Raw genomic sequence first — 23,928 nt, 5'->3', positions numbered from 1 at the left:
GTGGGAGGGAAGAACAGTAGAGACACTGGCCACTGTATGAACAGCAACTTGTGGATCCAGGAGGTTTTTTTCTATCCCTTCCTTAGCACCATATGCAGATAGGTGAGTAACAGCCACTCTGGCTTCTCTGAAGGCCTCTCTTGGAACCAGAAAGGCAGCATCTTTCAAGGAACACCCAGCAATCCTAGTACATACTTATCTTCCAGGCAGTGTGTCTTACTTGTCAGTCCTTCAAGAGTGAAAAAGCAGATAGAAAAGACAGGCACAGGGCAATTCACCCTCTTCCCACTCATGGCTTTATTGGAAATGCATGGTCCATGGAAAGTGAAACCATGGGGGCAAGTTAAGACAAGAGATTTTCCTTCTGCTTCTCGCCTACCTCCTGGAATTAATCCATTGCACAAAGCCAAAAGAAGATATATAATAAAGATGTTAAAAAAAAAGTACTGTAAGATCCCCTGGGATGTGAAAGAGGAAGAGGAAAAAGCAGAAAGGTGCAGAATGGGAGAAATTTTATAGGGAATACAGGATTCAAATAATAGCAATATGTTAATAATATCCTAAAATGTTTACATATAACATACATTTTACTTAAAACATATTCACATATGATCGGAAAGTTAACACAGAAATGTGGGATTGAAAGATCAAGAATACCATTTGTGGGTGGAAAGTGATGCCATAAGGTGGAATAACACTCCACAATATTCTGCTCCGAAATCCTTTCTATAAACTTCATTTTACAAAATGAGGTGTAATAATTTATTCATAATACCAATGGGGGGAGGAAAGCAGACTTCTAAATATCACATCTCAACAGAAGTACAGTAGAAACCTGCTAATTGTCTTAATTTGTAATTATGGGACCCAAATGCCCCAGGCTTCCGTTCTAGCAACTGTTCTGGAATGTTTATTTAACAGACCTTTTGTCATCTGACCCAATAGGAATAAATCAATGTCTCTGAATTTAAAAGGTGCTTAGATTTATCAAGCTGAAAGAAGATAATTGAATCCCTTATTATAGAGGCATTTTTTCCTCAACCATTTGCTGTAGTATGTAATAAAAACCTAATGGGCATTTTGGTGCATAAAATAACCCAAGTCTGATTGTTACATAAAGTTATGTATTATTTGAACATCACTTGTTCATGGATATTGAAGATAAGAAAGGATATTAAAATAGGAGTAGTAATAATAGTAATAGTGGTAGTAATAGCAATATGGCTGTCATTGTTTAGATTTCCTGAACTTATTCCATTTCCTTAAATAACAAATTATTATAAGCACAGTGTGAGAAACAGTATGAGATAACCCTCAATATAGATCTGAATGAAATAATATTGCTGTGATCTCCGCATGGCATCAGGAAGGGCATCAGGCCAGTAAACGCTCAACTCCATCCAGTCGCCCGGACTCTACCCTGAATTGAGGGATTACAGATTTATAAAATGGTCTGGGTGAACATTTTGGCAGTTGAGCACAGGTTAGTTTGTTTAGCAAAGCATTGGGAAAGACTTTTTATCCTCTGCTCCAAACTCAGCTTTTCTTGTGTAACTTTCTATGTATTTTATTCAAGAACATGGCTTCTAAACAACTTTGACAGCACAAACTGTCACATGACCCACAAGTGTAGGCTGTGCAGAGGCTTCTGAACATGCTTGCTAGACTCTTTTTTTTGGGGGGGGGTTTGATTCTTGGGGGGTTAATATTGTTGATAATACTATAAAGTACCAGTATTTTTCTTGGCAAGATTTTGGAACTGGTTTCCCATTGCTTCCTTCCTAGGGCTGAGGGAGAGTGACTGGTCCACGGTCTCCCACTACTGTACACCAACAGTCTGACAAGCACCTTAGGTCTGGGTATCTTAAGAGTAGGGTTCTCCCCTCCCCTCAAGCTCCTATGCTCGGATAGGCTTATTTTCAGCTGAAAATATCAAATTGGTTATCAAGTAATGGATCTAAAATTCTATACCCATTTACATAAAAACAGAAACATCACATCTATATTTATTCCTCTCTTTTTTTATTCTTCTTCCTTTATCTTCAATAAAGTTGGTAGAAGGAAGGAGAAAGTCCCCCTTTTCCACCAAGGACCTGCTTTTCAGGATGTTGGTTAATCAGGCTACGGGAAACCAACAAATTTGATCAGAGTTGTTGAGAGAGAGGGAAAATTCATTCCCCTTCTCTCACACACCCAACCCGTTACACAAAGAAATCCTGCTGAAGATCATGATTTCTTGCTAGTGTTTGTGCGAAAGCAGCAGTGAAGCTCAGCAACAGGTTGGAAGGGGGGTTATGCAACCAATGCTCCCTATCTTAATTTCTTAATTCTAGAGAATAAATACACTGGTACCCATTAAGTCCAATGAAAAGTGGTGAATTTGGGTATTATTAAAAAGGAGGTACTGTATTTCAAAGACATTCAGAAGATCATTAAATATCAATTACTGTAGTGCTATTGCAATAAAGACAGATGTGTGTTAGAATGGCAGTAAAAAAATCTAGAGGGACGTGGTGGCTCAGTGGCTAAGATCCTGAGCTTGTTGATCAGAAAGGTTGGCAGTTCGAATCCCTATTGCCGCATAATAGAGTGAGCTCCTGTTACTTGTCCAGCTCCTGCCAACCTAGCAGTTTGAAAGCACGTAAAAATGCAAGTAGAAAAATAGGGACCACCTTTGGTGGGAAGGTAACAGTGTTCTGTGCGCCTTTGGTGTTTAGTCATTCTGGCCACATGACCATGGAGACATATTCAAACAGTGCTGGCTCTTTGGCTTTGAAACGGAGATGAGCACTGCCCTCTACAGCGGAAATGACTAGCACATATGTGTGAGGGGAACCTTTACCTTTAAAGAAAACCTAACATGGAACATAAGGAGGTTGATATGTCCCATGAGGCTTCTGTTAGCATGTGATGCCCACTTTTAGCTGCCATCTTTATTGCCTGTCTAATAAATCAAATGGTTTGGTTTTGCTTCACTTCTGTTCTTGCAGCAGCAGTAAAGCTTCCTCAGTTCAGGTGAATCTTCTGTATTTGTTACTCAACTGTGTATTATGTACCACCCAAGTATTTACATAAGATGGCCAGGTTTCCAGCAGACAATAAGCCTACTGAAAAGAATAATGGACTGACTTGTGGTTATTTGAACCAACAATTTTCCTTATGATTGTTGTCTCCAAGATAAGCTTTCAATACTATTTCAAATGTGTTACTACTCTGATTCTATATAGAAACTGTCAAAGAACTGACCTTGTGTGATCTTTGTTCTTAAGGTTACTGGCTACATTCCACTGACACTCACATATTCAATCGCAGGATGAAACAAAATATTTACTTTACCTACCTTAGTCAATGAGCGATTGAACATATTATGCTCTTTTTAATTTTTTATTGAGTAATTCTTTACTTGTCTTTAGGAGTGCGATCAGCTCATAAAAGAGTTAGATCAGGATTATGGTTCCCAAGGCTACTTAGTACATTTCACAGTTAAACCCTGGAGTTGAATTTGAATTTCTCACGTTTAAATCTACGTAATATTGAATCCATTTCTTCTCAGAAATGCTAAAATAGTAGATATAAAAGTGGCAATGAGTCTGGAACAATGGTTCATTTCTTCCTATCCCATAATCAGTAAAGTCACACATATATTAAAACATAAATTCTGAATGTGTCTAAAAATGAAGGTTTGGTATGAAATTGGCACATGGTTATGCAGCCATGAGGATTTATATGGAGTTGGACTTTTTAATGATTCATCTGAAAGAAAAGCAAATGAGTTGAGACATTAATTAATAGAATCATAAAGAATTGCTTATGATGGGATATTCCTATAGGGAAAGTTGGTTTGGGGTATTTGTTGTTGTTATTGTTGTTGTTACAGCAGATCACTACTACTGCATCTGCTACTTATTAGTGGGCCAATATTATAAGATCGTGAGATATCTGAAGTGCAGCATGTCCTTATTTATGATATAAAATGCTATATATCTTAATGATCGGTTTTTAGATTTGTCTGCAAGAGCAATCTAAGCTTAACAATAACACATTTAAAGAATAAATCATTGCTTCATCTTTTCATGATATTTAAGGATCAACTGCATGTGGTCGGTGGCCTTTGCCAACTAGGTTTTGAGTTAATTGTGTTTGTTATTTAAGTGGAACTTTCTTGCATGCATTTCTATGCTTTCTTTTGTTGGTGCAGGACACGTGACTGGATAGACTGTTGTCAAAATGGAGCTCGTAGGCTCTACCTTGACGGCTACATATGCCCATCCAAGACCAACACCATCAAATTTTCTGCCAGCTATCAGTACCATGGCATCAAGTTATAAGAATCGATTCCCTCATTATTCTTTAACCCACAGCCTCAGCCTTCCTTGGAGACCTAGCACCTACTATAAAGTTGCTGCTATCACTCCGACTTTAGCACCATTTTCCAAGAGTTCTCAGGGGGTCACCCCAAGCCACATGCTCCCCTTTGTGTCCAACAGAACAGCACTATTTAATAGGTACTCTCCTGATGATTGGTACAGATCAAATCTGACCAACTACAAGGATTCAGAAGCATCACGGCATAACGCTGAGAACATGAGAGTGGATACTACCCGGATGATCCAGGATAAGGAACAACAGACAAGGAAAACCCAAACAGAAACAACCAAAAATATAGGAGAGCGAGTCAATGATATTGTATTTTGGAAAACAGAGCTCAACCATGAAATAGACGGAATGATTGGAGAGACAAATGCTCTTACAGAGATGAAGAAGCGTCTGGAAAGAGCATTGGTAGAAACTGAAGGGCCCCTTCAGGTAAACTGATCAATTCCATTGATAGCACATTTGATATTTCAGTGATGTTACCTGCTGTGGTTCAACTGTTTAAAAGCCATCTTAGGTTTCAGTAAAATTATTTTAGATTACTTGGCAACAGTCCAGATATTTTATGCATTTCTCCTAATAATTTCCTCTTAGTTTTGTTGATACTAACAGTCCAGGAGGAATCAAATCAATGGTGTTCTTACTTATTTTTTCACTTGGGTTTTAGGAAAAAAATCAGTATTGGTGATTTTTTTGGGGGGGGGGAGGGGGCAGATCAATAAACTGCTTTAATTCAGATAAATCATCAAGCATTTTGCCAGGTAGAAAATTTAGCAAGCAATAATGTTATACTACCCCATAAAAAGCAACTAGAATTAGCAGGATAAATAAATAGTAGATTCTGATTTAAAAACAACTATTTTCCTCAGTATTTGATAAACAGGTGAACACAAACTGAAACCTGCAATGCAGAAATAATTATTTCCAGAGTTCATTCCTTCCTTCTTTAATTTATTTTTATCCCTTTCATTTTCTCCCTATACCATACATTCCTTATTTACAAAGTTACTGAATCATTAGTGTTGTATTTGGTGAGCCTTCTCTCCTTCCTTCCTTCCTTCCTTCCTTCCTTCCTTCCTTCCTTCCTTCCTTCCTTCCTTCCTTCCTTCCTTCCTTCCTTCCCCCTCCCTCTCTTCTTCTTTTCTATATTGTGTATATATGTATGCATAAAATATTAAATATTTAAATAAATTGATAAATTAAAATACATTTTGGTTGCCCTCCTGTTGTTTGTTTGAACAACCCTAACTCGATGTTTGTTATTAGTTTGAGTGATTTTGTGTGAAATGGTAAAAATAAAGATTTTACGTTCTAAAGGAAAGAACTTGGAAAAAAAACACATTAGACAGATAGGAAGGTCATTCTTGTCACTGAAAGGACATATAGGTGTCACAGAAAAATATATTTTTCAACATGTAACATACTTTACAATCCTGGAACAGATTTAGCAGTTTTTTTAAAAAAATATTTCAACACAGAGATATACAATAACATTTTTTCCCCCTGTTGTTAGGTAGCCCAGGAATGCCTGCTTCACCGAGAGAAGAGAATGGGCATTGACCTTGTTCATGATGATGTGGAAAAACAATTGCTGACAGTAAGCTCATTTAATGCCTGAAAAAGGAAAATTTGTTTGTATTATTATTTTTAATAATGCAAGATAACCTTCCACCTCGTATTTTCCCCATAACAACAACCCTGTGAGATAGATCAAGCAGAAAGAGAGAGTGAATGGCCCAAATGCGCCATCGTGTGCTTCTCTTTCAGAGTATAAGCCTGAATGATGTTCGATTCATTTGGAGTATAACTTTGCCCAAATTGCTTGTCTTCAGATATTTTAGGCTACAAATCTCACCTCTCCTGTACTGTCTGACAGTTGTGGGAACTGTCTTGCAGCACATGAGATTACTCACATCATTCTTTTCTTAGCTACTCGAGAGTTAACTTCAGATCAATTCACAATCAGGGTTGGCTCAAATATGGTGTGTGGGCAATTATGAAAGAAAGTAAGTAAATATAGATGTAAATAATAACAGCTGATTAAAGGAAAATAATGCAAAAGATGCTTTGTGTTACCACATATTCATGTTTTAAGTAAACAATTAGTAGAGGAAAGCAATTGTTTTAAGAATCATTCCTTGATAAAAAAAATCCATAGAAATGCTTGGAATACTTACTATTCTTTACACAATTTAACAAGTTCTTTCTTCTATGCTTTCAGTAGTTTCTGGATATTATAGAAGTCAGGAAATGTCCTAGCAAACATTTCACTTGTCTCATCGCTATCTTGGATTTGCTTCTTGGCTCAGTCTTCCTTTGTACATCCTGCCTCTTGGCCTTTCCTTATTTGTGCTTCCCCCCTCAAGTGTTTACTTCTTCAGCAGCTTCATTCTCCCACTACCAAGGTTCCTTATTATGTGAACTGTCAGCTAATGGCTATAAATCTTGATGCTCCTCAAACTCTTGACCTTTCCATTTTTGAAAATTATTAAAGTTGGACTGATAGAATTTGAACTTCCATTTATAAGCTGCCATTGGTTCTGGTCTTGTTGGATAATATTGAGGCCAGACTCTAGGTTGCAAACTTCTCCATGAAATGCTGATCCCTTGTCACTCCTTAAGAGCTGTAATCTCTGTAGAATTTTTGCCAGTGCTCCCTTTCAAAGATCATTCATGGAAAAAAAAATTCTCATGAGAGTCAGGGACATCTGGATCAGCCCATTACATTGTCTATTTTACTTACACACACACACACACACACACACACACACACACACACACTCTCCAAAACCTGTTTGTTAATCCCATCAATTTCCTGCTCAAAACAATCTAGAGCAGAGGTGTCGAACTCAAGGTCTGGGGGCCAGATTTGGCCCATGGGATACTTAGATCTGGTCTGTGGAGCTACCATGGAAACAGCAAAAAACTGGACTGTGGTGCCTCTGCCAGTGAAAAGGGCTGCGAGCTCTGTTTTCACTGGCAGAGGGTTGAAGAAGGCCAGCTCAGCCAAAAACGGCAGCCCTTCCAAGCTCCATTTTGCTGGCAGAGGATTACAGGAGGCCATTTTCTCTGGTAGAGCACTCGGGCCACCACAGGCACCCATTGACATGAGTGATGTTAAGCTGGCTATGCCCACCCTGGCCACACCCACTCCAGCCCCCCCCCTCCCGAGATCAATCACAAACCTGATGTGGCCCTCAGTGAAATTGAGTTTGACACCCCTGATCTAGAGAATGCTTTTATCCAAAAGAAAGTTTGATATTTTATTGGGGGAGAGGGGCTAGAAAAAAATTAAGTCCTTGATAATTGTGGATCTCTTGCTAATTGTCTGGACCAAAGGCAAGTGGATATCAGCATTGTAGTGAAATGTTTCAAGAAATTAAACCAAAACAAAATGATATTTGGGTCACCAAATATGTATGTGACTGACAAGTGTGACTTACAAGTGGATGTAAGAAAGAAGAGTTTGTGGGGACAGAGTCTACTTTATAGCAGAGGTGGGTTGCTGCCGGTTCAGGCCGGATGGGGCGAAACACTAGAAGTGGCGGCGGGAGGCTCCGCCGACCCGCCTGGATGCTTCTGTGCATGCGCAGAAGTGCCACATGCATGTGCAAGTGCACCCACGTGTGTGCACACGAGCAAACCGGTAGGGAAAAAAATTAGAAACCCACCACTGCTTTATAATGTATGGGTCAAACATCCCACAGACTACTTTGCATGATCATCTTACCTAAGAGTTTCTGGCTTATTTAAATTTAGAAACATTTTCACTTAAATAAAATCAGTTGCAGGAACATCTTTAAAGAGAAAAACAGAGCCATTTTTCTGCCTATAGTCTTTTTCTTTCTTCAAATATGGTCAAAGGATGTGCTTTCTTTGTTCAGTCTTTTGTCTTTTCACCTAAATCACTAAAAACCAAGCAGGTTTGCAATTTATATTTGGATTCTCTGGTTAGTTATTCCAGGCAAATGAAAACAATATTCATAACTGACCATTTTTACGAAGTGTAAGCAAGAAAAGAATTGGAACAGGATAAATTTCAAAGTGCAAAGTAGACTTTTAGGTGGAATGTTCCTAACACCACAAATCAGAAGACACTGAACAGTTATTTTATTATTTTGTTATTTTTCCTTACTATCAATTTTCTATGGTAAGCAAAAATAATGGAAGTAGTAAGAAAATGTGTGAAAGCTACAAAGAAGGTCGGTCGCATTTGATCTTGCTATAAGTGTGGTAAGGGTACACAATAAAATCCTCACATGTTTCTTTTCCTAAGGGTGGGGTGGGGATGGGGGTGGGGAAACAAGGAGAAATTGAATTTCAGTTTCCTAAATAAGCATCATATTCAATTGGTTTTTAGATATTTAATATGGATTTTTTTTCTTTTGCACAATCAATAAAAGGCCTGATGTTATCTGCATGAGGAACTAGTTGTGCCTCTTGAAAAGAATTCCAAAATATGGCCCTTAGTTATATATCTTATATACATACATGGATACAGACCCCCCCCCCAAACAAATAGAACTTCAAAGCAGATATTTTGAGAGTCTTAACAGAAGAAAAATAAATAAATGGTACTAATGGAGAAGTTAGTGCCATACAGGATCTCAAATGCCTCCAGAATAAATGGGGTTCAAATATTCAAATATTTATACAATGGGATAAGATTTAGGACCAAAATGGATGTCTTAAAATGTTTTTAAAAGCATATATTCCCCCCAAATTGGTGTCTTAAGTCTTACAGTGAGAAAACATATCTACTTGGCTTCTTTACTGAAACAAAACTAGCTCTCAGCCTTTCAAAGTAGTGCAGACAGGACACCAAAACCATGAGTAAATGAGAATCTTGCAAATCTGAAACTACTTCCCCTCTCCCTTGCCTTTCCTTTGCAAAGAAGTAGGAAGAATCTCTTTTGAGATGCTTTCTCCACCTCCATTCCTCCGTTGGACTCAAGATTTTGTTTATCCGACCATTGTCTAGGCTGAAGCTCTTCCTCCTGTCTCTTAAGAGTATCCTCACGATGTTTTACAGATGCTATCAAAACAAGGTTAAAATCTTAATCTCACCAAGTCCCAGTAGCATCCAAAGTCATGTCATTTGGAAGCCTCTAGGAATGGTTACCCTGAGTCTGAAAGAAAAAAGTCTGTCCTGGAGGACTAGAGGTGTAACTTCCACATTGAACAAATGGCAAAGAGAACAAATGGGGGTGTTTTTCAAAATTTATAATTCTGAACATTTTTACTAATCCCTGGAAATATATGACAGGGTTTTTGTTTTTCTAACTTGACCAGGAGGTTGATGTAATCCATTCATGCCAAGAGAGAATGAGAAGACACTTGGATAAGGCAATGGCCCAGCTTGCGTAAGAAAACATTTAATCTCAATTTTCTTTAAAGGGCCTTAGAAATAAATTCTGATGTGACCACCTGATCAATTTTCTCCATAGCACAGCTTGAGGGTGAGAATCATTTGCTATATACTGATGGCCTTCTTCTCTAGCAAGATCAGAAATGTCCATGTTTACTATATGTTTAGAATCCGTCATAAAACTGGATTCTAAACATATAGTATTGGTAAAAGACACAGAGGTAAATGCTGGAGTTCTTTGAAAGGCACTTTAGATCTCAAGGACCGATAGCCATGCCTAATAGATTAGCAAGCGCCAATCTGTTTTCAGTCCTTGTTGATGTCATAAAGTCAAGATAAAAGAAAGTCAATCCCTTTTGAACTTTATTCAGACTGAGGCATCATGGCTATTTATAACTCATCTTCCCCTTTTCCATGGAAATGATTTTCACCATTTGGAAAAATCTGAATAAAATTCCCCTTTTCAATTTTGGATCAGCATTGAGAGCCTCATGTTGATTCAAGCTAAGCCTTTTGTCTGGATAATCAGTGTCTCAAAGATTCATTTTTAGTTGTCTGCAGTGAAGTTCTATCCAGACAATCAATCTGCTCCCTGAAAACTGAGAAATCAATTTGAATAAGGCTCATATTCAACTTTCCCATCTTCTCATTCACACCTATCTAGCAATGAACAGAGAAAGCTGAAGAAGAGGGCTTGATTTGCTTTTATATGAATAATAAGCAAAAGCCTCTGAATGATATGAATCTGTGATGAAATTGGGTTCCTGACTGCCCAGAAATTTCTGCTAATATTCACTTAGATGTGAGTAGAATGCACTGAGATCTTCTCCTAAATGGGAAAGTCAGAGATGTGATGAGGATGGCAATTGAGAGTGGATTCTAGTAAAGCACTCAACCAACCACCATACTTGCTTCTAAATAACAACACATGGCTCAGAGTGCAAATATGCAATTCGTGCAAGAGAAATCCAGCATTATAAAAAATGTAGTTCTTAGATATATGTGGATCATGTATCCACTGAAAAGAGCCAGGGAGACTGGTCAAAAATTGTTCAGTTCTGTTGAGTCTAGTGATTACCCTGGAGGAGAGGGGAAACAACTGTCTCTTTTAAAACAGGCATCACTACTCCAAACTCACAGTGATTCATACCTTACCATTGTCTGAGTTATTTTAGTGTAATGCCCTATATATGGAACTGTCCTTGACAAACATTCAGGCACTGAAACTGATCCAGAATGCAGCAACATGGATGGTTTGGACCATTTCACAATATACTCTTGTAACATTCTCTTCTGTGACCTGCACTGGATTTCAGCTTCCCAGTGAAATGCAAGGTGTTCATTGTCACCTATGAAACTCTACACAGAAGCCAGGCTTTTTGTTGGACCACCTATCTCCATTTGCCCTAGCAAAATCCACAGGATGGGCCTGCTCCTTTGTGTTAGGATTCCGAGGCAGTGCCATCTCATGGGATCTAGGAGTCATGCCTTCTCTGTCATAGTGTCTGCCCTGGAGATCCAGATAGCCCTGACCCTGTGAATGTTTCCATTAAGTGCTCAGTTGTTCTCCCAAGTTTTTGGATGAGCACTGTTGGTTGCTTTTGTTCTCTTTGTAATATGATGATTTTTAGATTATGCACATTTGTGGATGTGCGTGGGCATGTATGTGTATGTGCATCCATATGTTCTGCTTTTGTTTTAGCCCTCAGTTTGCCAATGTTATGAAATAAAGGAGTTTAAGGAGGCTAATGATTTTCTTTGCAAAAGTTATAATCCTAGTTTACTCCCCGACCCTCGTTTCACTACAGAGCTGATAGATCAGCCCAGCATGAGCTGGAGAAAGATTTGAGCGACAAGCAAGCAGCTCACCGAATTGATGACAAATGTCACCATCTCAGGAACACATCTAATGGCATCGGCTATTACCGAGGTGTAGAGCGATTTGATGCCACGTAAGTGTTGAAAGGAGACTACCAATTTCAATTTTAAGGGAACCAACCAGTGACAGTGGTTAAATGTTGGACATGAACTACAGAAATTCAGACTTGCCATTCAGTGGATGACTCTGAGTTATGCAATCTCTCTCTTCACAGGGTTGTGAAATAAAATAAAATGAGGGGAGACTCCATTGCCTTCAGTGGCATTTTTGTTTATTACAGAAACTTAAGAGCTATTTCTTTGAATAGGTGTACAGAATTCAGTTCTGTTTTAGCTGAGGATACAGCTGATAGCAAAATTGAAATGTCTGTGATTTTATAGATGAGTGTCTTGTCTATATACGACTACAACGCAAAGCTTCCTTTATACAAATCCTAGAGATATAAAGGAGCATAAGCATCACTTTTTGCAGAAATGTAAAACTCATTTGCATGTGATTGTTCATCCTTTGATGACTTCATAGTTGATGCCTTTTATCTGATGGTATTACTTTTTCTCTCCAGAACCAAATATTGTGTCTGAGGTGACATTAGTTCCTCACCGGATGCTTTATTCAGTAGAAGTGCATTAGGAGCACAATGTGGCTGGGGAACTCTAACTTTCAAGCTTGATCTTGTCTGGCAGGCCAACTCATTTGGCCCACTGGATCATCCCGCTCCTCCAAGCCTCCCATTTCTCCGTTAGCACTGCCAGTTGCCCTGCCCTTTACCCATTTGGCTAATGTGTGCCTGCTCCTATTGGAAAAGCTAGAGAGATTCTAGGGTCTCATGCTTTTTTTGCTTAGCAAAGTTGCAAAACATCTCATCCCATGCCCTTCATCCATGCCTGTTCCCCATCAGGAAAACACCTGCTGATCAATCCGAGACAACCATGGGGATGATGACTTCCTGCTTTACTCTGTACTGAGTAGCTATTCTCCACGCATTAAAAAAAATGGTCCTTCAACTTCTCTTTCTTAAAAAGTGGATTTCTTTGAAATGTATCAATTCAACCTAACTCGCCTAGGTTGAACGAATACTAACTTCACCCTCTGTAACAAAGGCTATTGCCTTCCTTTGCTCTAATTGTTGCAAAGGCTTTTTACCAGCTATAACGATAGACAAGCTGGTGCCTTTCTTATGATTTCTACTAAAAAGGTCTCTGAAAATGCTGGCTGAATTAGTGGGAGTTAAATTACAAAATACTGGAAATACAAAAAACAATAAAAAGATTGGCACCAGAACCAGAAGTACCCTGCACCTATTCCAATATCAGATTGTGCTCACAAAATGGACCAGAAAAATTCCCTTCCAGTCAGAAAGTTGGAACAATAAAAGGGAACAATCCACTATAAAATGCTTCTTCATGCTCATTTAAGAATATCCAGAATACTAAACAGTATGTAATATGATGATTACTGAATTATACCCCCCCTTTCATTTTTAAAAAGCAATACATGTGGTGAACAAATTAATGTTTGTAGAGGAGGTTAGATTTTGGCAGGCTTGAATACAACACCAGCATTTCTGACTGCAGTTACACTTAAATTTCTTGCATTCACATCACTCCTCCCCCTTCACTCCTCCCCTCCCCCTTCCTATTCTTTCTCACTTAAGAGAAAAATAGTTAAGACATGCTTAAAAATGGGATGTCCAAACACCACAGATGGATTTGTTAAACAGTTCAAATGTTGCAAACATAACTGGTACACCTTTGTATCCAGAATTAGTTTCGAGGAAGAGCCACACATACTATTTACAACTTGCTTGTTTGTCTCTTCTACTTTCCCAGGATTTCAGTGCCAGAATCCTGGGCCAAATTTACTGATGATAACATTCTGCGCTCCCAGAGTGAGCGGGCTGCCTCTTCCAAGCTCAGGGATGATATTGAAACTTTGCTTGTGGTGACTGCCAATGAGATGTGGAACCAATTTAACCGAGCAAATGTTGCCTTTACCAACCGCATCTCTGAAACTGCTGATGCCAAAAATAAGATTCAGACCCATCTGGCTAAGGTGAGATCTCCAATAGTGGCGAGTATCTGTAGCTCGGGTGTAGGATGAGGGTGAAGTTTCGTTCTCCGAGCTTGTGGGTTGGTTTTTGGATGTTTTGCTAGCAGGCTAGGTATCATCTTCAGTGGACTTTAGGGGATCAACTAAACTTTTGCTGAAGATGCTACCAAGCCTGTTAACAAAACATTCACAAACCAACCCACAAGCTCGAAGAACAAAGTTCACCCTCATAAGGTGAAATCAATTTCACAAAATCAATTGGGAGGGAGGCAAATTCATTTAATGACCATGTGATTCATTTAGCAAATGGAGTGATTCACTTAACAACTGTGGCAAAAATGAGGCACAACTCACTTAACGTCTGCCTTGCTTAGCAATAGAAATTTTGGGCTCAATTGTGGTCATATACCAAGGACTACCTGTACATTACTAAACACATTCTCAGTAATTTTCACATTTCAGAATTTCAGGGGTGCGCCATGGCTTTCCGAAACAGCTTTCCATTTTTTTTAAAAAAATATATAATTTTATTAAACTTTACAGTGACAAGTTAACACTTTAATCACCTGGCAGTTCCCTGCAGAGAAAGTTTGCTAAGAGGGGAGTGCTGTAGCTGATAGAGCTGATTATTGTTTTCATTTTTTTTCTGAGTGAACAATATGGAATGGCATTCTTTCCCCCCCACATTTATTAGGGCATGGGGAGAGAGGAAAAAGCCACTAGAGATTCATTTGAGTTAGCCTATGCTCTAAAGAAAGATTCCCTCTTTCTCACAAGATGATAGAGGAGAATAAACTAGAATCTCTCTGGAGACTTTACTGGATTGTCAACAATTTCCACAGGCCAAATGTTTCCCTCGTACAACTGTCCTTTGCAATTGTGAGGGCATTCTTGAATGTTTAACACACTGTTAATTCTCTCTCTTTCGTGATTTCTGAGAGACAAAGGACAAGCGTTCTCCCCCCCCCCACGATTTTCCAGGCTCCTTTCATAAATATAAAATCTCTCATCAAAATTATACTTGTTCAAGCTTGAATCTAGTCTAACCGTAGTAACTTCAGAGAGCAGCATAAGGAGATGTAGCATTCTTTTACTTGTAATAGCTACCCTCTCCTCATTCACTGTAGAAGAGCCACGAGGAAAGCTTTTTGTAGGGATAGCCCCCATGAAATATTAGATTATCCTTGAAATTAGACTTGTACCCACAGATGCATAACCAAAAACATGACCACCTAGTTTTTGCCAGAAAGAATGGGAATTCTATGTATTCAATCATTTTTCTGTATTTTTGGACTTTAAAAAGTAACAATCTGGTGGCAAAAAAAAAAAAGGTGGAAATGATTGATTTAATGCAGCAGCCACTAGCTGCATTCATGTTGTATTACAGAACTAAGATGCAGTTGGGGCTGGGGAACCAATATACTCCTTATTCAAGATAGATATCAATATCATATTGATTTTCTAACCTTTCCCCTTATTTTTCCAAATTGTAGACTCTTCAAGAAATCTTTGATACAGAGATGATCATAGAAGCGATTCGGAAGGCTATTCGGGAAAAAGGACCTTCTTTGAAAGTTGCCCAGACTCGCCTGGATGAGCGTACACGTCGACCTAATGTAGAACTTTGCCGAGATTATGCCCAGTTACGGTAAGGAAAATCAAGATCCTCTACCCTTGTTATAGGAAGGAAGGAAGGAAGGAAGGAAGGAAGGAAGGAAGGAAGGAAGGAAGGAAGGAAGGAAGGAAGGAAGGAAGGAAGGAAGGAAAAGGGGAATGGGAAGGGAAGGGAAGGGAAGGAGAGAGGGGAGGGGAGGGGAGGGGAGAGGAGAGGAGAGGAGAGGAAAGGAAAGGAAAGGAAAGGAAAGGAAAGGAAAGGAAAGGAAAGGAAAGGAAAGTGTTCATAAACAGCAAAGCCAGCAGACCAGAGGTGGGTTGCTCCCAAATTGGCCTGGATCGGCCGAACCGGTAGTAGCGGTGGCAGGAGGCTCCACCCACCTGCCCAGATGCTTCTTTGCATACGCAGAAGCATCACACAAGCGTGTGAGCATGCAAGAGTGAACCGGTAGTAAAAAATTTGGAAACCCACTACTGCGGCAGACCTTTGGAAAAGAGTCTTAATCAGGCCATGCTACTGTATACATATATGTATGTAATTTAACTATATTATCTGATTAAGAGCTACTCTCCAGATTTATCCCACATTATTTGCTACTTGATCCCTTTCACTGAGGTTCAACAGGCATGAAACCTAGAGATTTCTTTAGCAAAGCATGCACAGTACCACAGAGTTTCAATTCTTTCCCTGTGTCACATTCTCATTCTTCTCTGTTTTCCATGCACAAGAACATTAAATTCTTAGGGCAAGAAGGGGTTGAATACATTTTTTTCTTTGTTCTGGAGCATAACATTCTAGAGGACTATCCCTGTAAAAAAAAAAAACAGAGTCTTCTGAAATACAGGGTCCCATGCTTTATTGTGGCTTTGGATCCTTTGAATAGGACTTACCAGAATTAACCACACATCTTCTGGGTTGTTGGTTTCCTGGTGTAAAAAAGAACCCTACCAATGGCATCTGTAATATTTAATGCGTTCTTTTTTTACAGAACACCTGTTTTCTGTACTAAATGGAGATTATGGGAACTGTAGTCCATACATTTTAAGGGCAGAAAGGGAATGCTACTACTAAACCTGGCCAATGACCAAGCTAAACATTATACTAGTTTGAATGAAAGAGCCAATGGAACAAGTACAGGGATGGTGGCCAATTTCTTGGCAAGATTTTGGAAGTAAATTTCCATTGCCTTCCTGTTAGGATACAGTGACAGAGGCTGGCTCACAGTCATCCAGTTGGCTTTGTGCTCAAAGTGGGACTAGAACTCACAGTCTCTGTGAGCCTATGAGAACTTTCCTTCCATCCTTTGTAACCACCCAGGACAGTGGTCCCAAACCTTTTGGGTACCAAGGACCAATTTTGTGGAGAAAGCAATTTCTGAGGACCAGAGGGGGTATGGTTTTGTATGCTGTTTGCATCCTGTGAATGGGGCTTTGCTTGTTTCCATGGCCCAGGTGCTGGCATGGAAACTGTATAAAGAGAAGTTAGGACAGTATTGCTTAGCTCTTTCCATGCCTGTTTTTAATAACTTTTTCTAATTTGCACATATAGTTAGCTTTTTAGATTCATGTACAACACTAATTCAGTTCATTCAATTAGCAGTCAGTGATAATTTGATTTTCTATGTAAGAGCTAATTTTCTTATTCTGATTTTACAATTAAACTTTGCACAGTATGATACAAACTCTGAACCAAAATAGAGATAGACCCAGAGTTTGTTCCTGGTCATAATTAATGAGCTACTAGTATCCATGATATCTAAGTATAATTGACTTAGTCTGACTCTTAACTGTTCTTCAATGGCCAAAACCTAATAGTTAGCTTACTCTGCATTTCTGACTGAATAGAATTTGTGAATGAACCATCAATCAATTGTAGACCAGTTGGCTCTCTTCAGGAGTGATGGTAAAGAAAGTCCTTCCTCGTGTACACTTCCTTTGAACTCCTGATATCGGCTACAATGGCCAACAGGAAACAGGACTAAGCACACTGCTTGTTTAACCTTTCATGGAGATTCTAGTTTCCTTTTTCAGTTTGGTTCACTAGCTAGAAAACCAGTTTCACCTTAGAGTGCCTTTTGAAAGCAACTGTTCTGCTTTTTCTTCATCCTTCAGATATTCAGAGTGAAGAGTTCATTTTGCCCAGTCACTTGAATTGACATGAAAGAAAAAAAAATGACATGTGAGAACACTAGTATGCAAACAGGAAACCACAATTTTCCATTCTTTTTTTCATTTTCCCCCTACGTAGTGCTGCTTTGTCACACTGACACTTTCTCAGACAATTTTTGTTTCATTGGTTTCATGGGTGGAAAAAATAACTTACGCAATTGAGTGCAATAAATGGTCAGTTTATTGGGAAGCTTCCTTGTGAAAAGCTAGCATGCTGAACGAAAACATTATTGGGTTTGGTAGGATTTATTGCATGACTGTTTACACAATAAATAACATTATATAAATACAAATATTTTGTATTTAATAATAACAATGATAAAGGCTTTTCAAAGCATTTTTTTGAAACATTTTTTGTAAAAGTATGCAGCTTTCCCTAACATGGAGATTTCGTTTGCAGCTTTCTTTAAAGTACACTGTAGAGCAGGGGTGTCCAAACTTGGGAACTTTAAGACTTGTGGACTTCAACTCCCAGAATTCCCCAGCCAGCATGGCTGGCTGGGGAATTCTGGGAGTTGAAGTCCACAAGTTTTAAAGTTCCCAAGTTTGGACACCCCTGCTGTAGAGAAAGTGAACTCGAGAAAATGTCACCTATTTCAATTTTTTTGAAATTTAATGCATGTACCCCAATTCAGTATTTTTGAAATTCTTTGAAATATAAATTCCATTGCTATTTTTTTAATATAATATATCATTTGGTATGTGACTTTCAAAAGCATGCTTCTATTTCCAATGTCCTTCATTGTATCTATTTATATATTTCTCATATTTCTAAACCACCTCTCTCTCTCAGCAAATATAGTAGTCTTTTGTGTAAATTTTTGACAAGAAAAGGAGGTGAAAAGCCTAAAGCATGAAAATAATGTATTAATACCCTTCCCTACTTTCTCCCCACTTAGCCTTGTGAATGAAGTCTATGAAATTGATGATACAATCCAGGGACTACAACAGAGGCTGAGAGATGCTGAAGATATTCTCCAGACACTGCTTCACACCAAAGCCAATCTGGAACATGATCTTGCTGTCAAAGCCAATTCACTTTTCATTGACCAGGAGAAATGCATGGGGATGAGGAAGACTTTCCCCAACACACTGAGACTGGTAGGGTACACATAGGTGGGTGCTGACTTCAAAGAAATTCGAGAACTATGGACTTGACTTAGTAATAAAGTGTGTCTAGGGGAGGTTTGCTTTGTTGCACTTTTATGAAGTTTTTATTTCTGAAGACATGATTATATTTTCATATATTAAAAGTTTCTCTGCATAGGAATACAGCTATTTCCTACGTGGTGTGTCTAGTGTATTTTCTTCTCTTCTAGGTGCATATTCTCCTTTAGTACACAACATTTGCTGTAGACATCTCAGTGGCACACAATCCATTTTTAATGATATTGACCATAGTTCAGCAGCTCAGATGTACTTACGACTTATAATTGAATATGGAATGATGTCATATATTCTGGCTGAATAGGAGGAACTGTATGGAAACAGAAGGGGAAAGACAGTATACTGTGTTTCTCTCTGGTGAAAGTGGAATCTAATTGTTTTAAATCCCCTATCCATCAGATTAAGAGATAGATTGCCTGAAGAAATGGCAGACTAAAGTCAGTTCTGTATTTATCCACTCAAGCAAATGACTTCTTCTGATCCTGTTTATGCATCTTCAATCCTGACTCAGCTTTTAGAATGATAATTTATTCTTACCCGTTCAGCATATAGTTGTAAACATTTCAAAATGGGAATTCATCCATTCCACTGTTATTACTCAGTGGAAAAAGGAATAACCCAGAGGAAACCCAAATAACTAATAGTCATTGTGTGCCCTTTTTTTGGAATGTGGGAGCTTCAATATGGATTATTGAATATTCTTTAAAAAGAAATGTCTCAATTTTTTTCCCTTTTCAAAGTTATTAGGCCTTTCCATGCACCAATTATTGTTTGCCTTTCCTTTGAGGCAGAGGTTTGGCTCTAAGGTAAATTTAATAAAGTATCAATTGGATTCCTCATAGGAACATTTTTATACTGGATACAGTATGTTGGTATAATCAAGGCGGTACCTTGGAAGGGAACTGAAGGTAAAGCAAGTCCTTCAGTCCTATATAGAAGAAACATTTTCTATAAAAGCTACAGTTTTGGAGAAGTGGGCTGCAGTTACTGTAGTAGATTTGGGGAGATAAATTGGAAATGTAAAGACATCCACTTATAAAACATCTGTAAATAAAAATCTGTATAATCATTACCCACAAATCTCCTTGATCCCAAATTAGTGTATAATTACCATATCATTCCACATTACATATCTGAAGAATGGTGTCACAAGCACAGATAACAAACAGTGCGAGATTTCTTTGCCACCCCACCTCCCAATCGCATGAAAAGTCTTCCTGTTTTCTTGATATTTCAATGGATTTTAAGATGCACATCTCATGTTATTTCTGCCCATCAAATGCAGCTCTCTTTTTAATGATACCACAAAGCTTTACAAAAGAAAAAGTCTACTGACAAAAAGTGACATCATGGTTCCGTGGATTAATTCTGGATGCAGTAGACAACAGGACCTTTCCCCACCTTCTGGTTATCTTTAACTTATATCTAATTTAATCAACATTCAGTAAGAGTCGGTAGAAAGATCTTAATCTGAAATGTCCATGTCACGGAAGTCCTGCTCCACAGTAAACAATAGCAAGTAAACATGTAAAATAAATGTAAAAAATCATCTAAAATAGAGTTCCCTGAGTTTTCCATCTTGTGGACCCCTGGGTGGGGGAGTGGGGATGGTTCTGCACTTGCCTGCCACTTCCATGCCCCAGTTCCAAAAGGCTCAAGGTCCAGTAGTGGGGCCCAGACTGAGGATTGGGGACCCCTGATCTAAACCATCTTTCTTAGGAAAATAAAATCCAGCTGTCTTACATAACTGAAATACAGAAGAAGGGAAATTGCACAAATGTTTTTGCGGAGATAAATCCAAAGCATTTGGGCCTCATTGAGGGAAAAAACCCTGCTTCTTAAGAGGCATGAGTCCATTAACACACTGAATTCATTTTCCATCCTTACAGCCATGATTTAAAAAATGCAATGGTTCTAACAAGATTGAGAAAAGGACACTGGGTTGGTTACCCAGAACATCATCTTGGCTCTCCTCCCCACCCATATTATCCCAATAACAGACAGACATGATCCACGTCTGTCACTTCAGGTTCCTCAAGTGATTTTGTACCATACATCAAGCCTAAAATACAGGTGAAATAATTGGTGGTTGAGTATCATTGGAATAAGCACTTCAGGGCACACAGCATGCCTATTTGGTAATGCCCTAATGCTCTCAATATACAAAGGACGCCAGACTGGGAAAAGATGTGTGATGATATATATCAGATACAGTGTGTAGTTGCCATGCCAGGTGATATACTGTGTATTTCCTGATATGGCTGTCTCCTTTAGTGGAAGAAGCTTAATATTGCCTTGCTGCAGAACCCTGGATATGTATCTACATTCTAGATCTTGTGCAGTAACCTATCAGAACAAAGAAGATTTATACTTTTTTTCCTCAAAATCGGAATATTCTCTTTGATATGAAGGTGGTTCTTCACAGAAAAAGTTAGGTTTGAATAACCAGATCCACACGTGAAGAGTTCAATTAGCTACTTTTTTTGTTCATGCCTGTTTCACAGCAATTTCCCTAGACTGGTAGTCTGCAACTGAGCCAGACTAGCTAAGGTTCAACAGCACTTCGGGGGGGTGGGGCGTGTTGAACCTTGCCCTCTTGTGCCTACTTAAGAATTTCAGACTAATTCTCCACTGGACTCCTCTGCCTGGCCTGGTCTGTCTCTCTTCCACCGAAAATTACAAATTTATCATGTTGTCGATCTTTCCATCTCTCTTTAAAGATGAGAAACATTTACTAAAAAGAAGATGGAAATATTAGTGCTAGAGGGCATCTAACTGGGTATATTTTTAAAGAATACAACAAAGGGGGTGGTGGGTAAAGAAAATGTTGAGCAATGACAAAAGGCAGCTATAGTGAAGGAATTTTAAGACTGCAGAATTGATTCCTGGAAACTGGGTCTGTATATGGGACAGTCCAAATTGTGTCCACCAGCACTCTATATTAAGCCATGGGTAGTCCCTCTCCCAACCTCTCTCTCTTATAAACCATATGCATCTTTCCTGTGTCCCCATGAAGATGAAGGCAGTAAGATGTACTGTTGTTACTTCAGGAGATATATGCATGTTAAGCTGCCAATAGCATACCTTGCTTGTAATTCAGGCAAGTGTGAATGAAAAATCTTTAGGGGATTTCTGATATCTTAAATTGTGGTCTTCTCAGCCCTCTTTAAGCACCCTTGTTCTCTTCCTTCCTTTTTGTTTCCATGTTTCAGGTGTAACACAAGCCATGCCTCTTCTTGTGTAGAGTTCATGTGGAACCAACATTGTAAAATCCTTGCTTAACAAAATTATAGAGAACTATATACGGAAGTGGGCTAGGCACCATTGAGAACACATGAGGTTCCACAGCACCGATCCATGTGCATGTTTCTGTGTCTTTATTTGGCTGAAATTTCAGGTAATTTTCTTCTAAAGGAGACCAGCATGTTTAAACTCCATACCAACAGCCAATGACACTGTAATTTTCTATGTTTGGAGGATATCTATGTTCTTCTTGTTTCTCTGGCAATATGCCTGAAAATCCTCTTGGCAAGATCCTGACTGCATCCTGACAGAATGTTCTGTCAAGGCATCAGGTCCAAACAGGAAGTAATTATTCTTAGCAACTCTTTGAACCAGAAGTATACCTCCTGTAATTTTAAAATAGACTGTCTCTATTTTATATACAACCATAGGGGTTAGGTTTATTATCTCTGTCTCTCTCTAGTTATCAGAAGGTATGCAACTTCCAAAATACATGTCATTGTATGAATTAAATTCCTCTCGCTATTACTCTCTTCCTACCCTCATACGTTTTAAAATGTTTTCATTAAATACTGTATAAATAAATGAGTATACGAAATTAAAGTTGACCTTTAGTTTCACTAGTGGTTGACATCACTAACTCTCTGTTCCACTGTTGATTTTGTCCACTTGTTTTGGTCAAGGGTTATTTTTGACTAAAGTGTTCTTTCCTGAGGAATTCCAGTAATTATTGTTGCTTTGACCTAAGCGTCTCAGAAATAATAAAAAAAACAAAGTTTCTCAGCATAGTGCAATTACCTTAATTTTCTGTTCCTGTGGAATCGGGAGCCATTTCTAATTTGGAGGCACAATCATTATCAAGAGAGTGATTATGGAATGCTTCCAGTGAGAGGTTGATCAAGAGCTACTGCATAGTTATTCCACCTTTTCCTCTGAAACAGATGTTCTTTAGAAATTCATATGATGCAAGAAGAGATGGAGAATGATTCCACAGAATGATTTAGCAATAGAGGTGTGACAGATTAGGAGTTCCCCTACCATTTTATGTAGTAAGAGCCTTATCTGGATGCCCAGCTTATTGCTATGTGGCTTGAAAAAGATAGAATGTCTCTGCACTCAACAGTCCCTTGAAAGTTGGTGAAAGGCGGCAGAGCTGATAAAGAGAGCCTGGTCTGACTAAGCAGCTGAAAAGAAGAACAGATGGTGAAAGCTGCTGGTTTTACTCTGGAGCCTTTTCACTGGGTTCATCTGGGGATAAGTTCTGAACTAGAACTCAGTGGGTTGTTTTAAAAAATAAAACATGCAATCAAGAGTTCAGGATTTGTGAGGGGAGGGCAGAGATGGTATTAAGCAGGTTCTGACCAGTTCTGAAGAACCAGTAGTGGAAATTTTGAGTAGTTCAGAGAACTGGTAAATACCACCTCTGACTGGCCCTGTCCCCATCTATTCTCTGCCTCCTGAGTCCCAGCTGATCAGAAGGAAATGGGGATTTTGCAGTAACATTCCCCTGAAGTGGGGAGGGAATGGAGATTTTATAGTATCCTTCCCCTGCCATGTCCACCAAGCCATGCCCACCAAGACATGCCACGCCCACAGAACCGGTAGTAAAAAAAATTTAAATACCACCACAGGGAGGAGGAGGAGGAGGAGGAGGAGGAGGAGGAGGAGGAGGAGGAGGAGGAGGAGGAGGAGGAGGAAGAAAAGGAGGGAAAAAGAGAGGAGCAAACCTGATTCTGAGGAATTGGATGACTCATTGTTCCTGACTTGCTGCTTAGCTGGGATTGGCTGCAGTAACCTTACTGTCTTGCAGTCATTAGCCAACACAAGTCATTACCAATATCCTCCCTAGGAACCCTGGAAGCAAGTCTTCTCTGTGGCAGCACCTGCCTTCTGAACAAGGTCCCCAACTCTCCTGTCGGAGAAAAGTCATGGAGATCATAAAGAGCCATGGAGACCAGGATATTCACCCAGGCCTTCAACAAGGACAGTGAGATGCCTCAATACATCACAGCTTTCATCTTTTATTACATTTTATTGATTTTATTGTATTTTTTTTATTATTATG

General features: G+C 39.0%; 1 protein-coding gene across 1 annotated transcript; it reads left to right on the top strand.

The window, feature by feature from the left end:
- Positions 1-18,764, top strand: TEKT3 (tektin 3). Its single transcript, XM_081965871.1, has 8 exons — positions 1-102; positions 4,199-4,806; positions 5,888-5,971; positions 9,667-9,737; positions 11,551-11,694; positions 13,451-13,673; positions 15,164-15,318; positions 18,353-18,764. The coding sequence occupies exons 2-8, from the start codon at positions 4,228-4,230 to the stop codon at positions 18,567-18,569; spliced, it is 1,473 nt and encodes a 490-aa protein (XP_081821997.1). The 5' UTR covers positions 1-102; positions 4,199-4,227; the 3' UTR covers positions 18,570-18,764.
- Positions 18,765-23,928: the final 5,164 nt, after the last annotated feature.

This window comes from Natrix helvetica, assembly GCF_964273705.1.
Source record: "Natrix helvetica genome assembly, chromosome: 1".
NCBI lineage: Eukaryota > Metazoa > Chordata > Lepidosauria > Squamata > Natricidae > Natrix > Natrix helvetica.
Note: the sequence above shows the minus strand (reverse complement) of the source record. Positions and strands in the feature narration are given on the sequence as shown.